A 1,199-nucleotide genomic window follows, 5' to 3' on the forward strand; every position below is an offset into this window, starting at 1 on the left:
AGTTAATTATGTATTTTTTGAACAGTATTTAAGGTTTGGGGTAGAAGAAAATTTTCTTTTTCTGTCCTGTTCATTATTTTTACAATTGCAGATACTCTTGTTAATTAGCCGGTTGGAGCTGATTAGTTCAAACAAGAAAAACAAATTCATCAAAATTTATGGGACCAGATTGACATTTGAGATTTGAAGCATCGTCTCATTTTACGATTTGAATCATTTTCTTTTCTGTTCCTTATTCTCGCAATGGCTGATATCTCTGAGCTAGGTCTTGTGACAAAATTGTTGCGGTGGTATGTCCCTTGTATATGAAGGCAGGGCGTACAAAATTAAATTTACCGGTAAGCAGAGGAAATGTTGGGGGTGTTCAAAAGTATGTGCTGAATGTATTGAATGTGTTCCTTCTCATTAACAATTCGTTTGTTTCTGTATAGGACAAGAAGGGATACAAAGATGCAGTATCCACCAACGTGGATATAACAGCTGTGCTCAGGCAGACCTGTCACATGGGAGCATCACCGGTGGATCAGCACCTGGTATACAAAATGGCGGATTTGAAATAGCGGAGCACGGAAGAAACGAAACCCATCCCCCTCATATACGACGAAGAAGCCTCTGCCGCCGCCACTGTGACATCTGGCTATTTTCCGGTTTTTAAACGGGTGCAGTTCGCGAGGTACAACCACCGGTCAAAGAGCTTTCCTAGACTTCCTGAGCATCGTCAGGACCTGCAAATCCCTGATGCATTCAGGACAACGAAGGCCGGTAAAAATTTGTTGCTGTGGCAGAGTGCATTGAGGCACATTGTGGTGTTTGCGACAGGTAACAACATTGGACTGCTGGGGCAAACCAAAACTTGAGGCATGGATGGTACATTCTGAGTGGTACCTAAACGGTATCGACAGCTTTTTAACATCTATGTTTTTGTGACCGGTAAGCTGCTGCTAGCACTCTGTTGTTTATGTATCAGTTAAGATATTGGCACTTACGGGTTTATTTTTCAAGCATTAATAAACAAAGCAGCAGTTCTGGAAGTCGATCTTAATCCAGATGCCATTATCTATGATTTTGAAACAGCCCTGATACCTGCGATTCAGCATTACTTTCTGAATACGCAAGTACAGGGATGTTGTTTCCGTTTCTGCCAAGCTGTACTTAGAAAAGTCAGTGAGCTTGGATTGAAAAAGCTATCGAAGCGATGA

At 41.6% G+C, this 1,199-nt stretch overlaps 1 protein-coding gene across 1 annotated transcript; it reads left to right on the forward strand.

Moving 5' to 3' along the window:
- The first annotated feature begins 292 nt into the window (after window positions 1-292).
- Window positions 293-1,199, forward strand: Tsp_12241 (conserved hypothetical protein). The gene is made up of 4 exons (XM_003367189.1): window positions 293-370; window positions 432-533; window positions 561-819; window positions 973-1,199. Exons 1-4 carry the CDS (start codon window positions 293-295, stop codon window positions 1,197-1,199), a joined length of 666 nt encoding a protein of 221 aa, XP_003367237.1.

Source organism: Trichinella spiralis, assembly GCF_000181795.1.
Source record: "Trichinella spiralis strain ISS 195 chromosome Unknown Scfld4697, whole genome shotgun sequence".
NCBI lineage: Eukaryota > Metazoa > Nematoda > Enoplea > Trichinellida > Trichinellidae > Trichinella > Trichinella spiralis.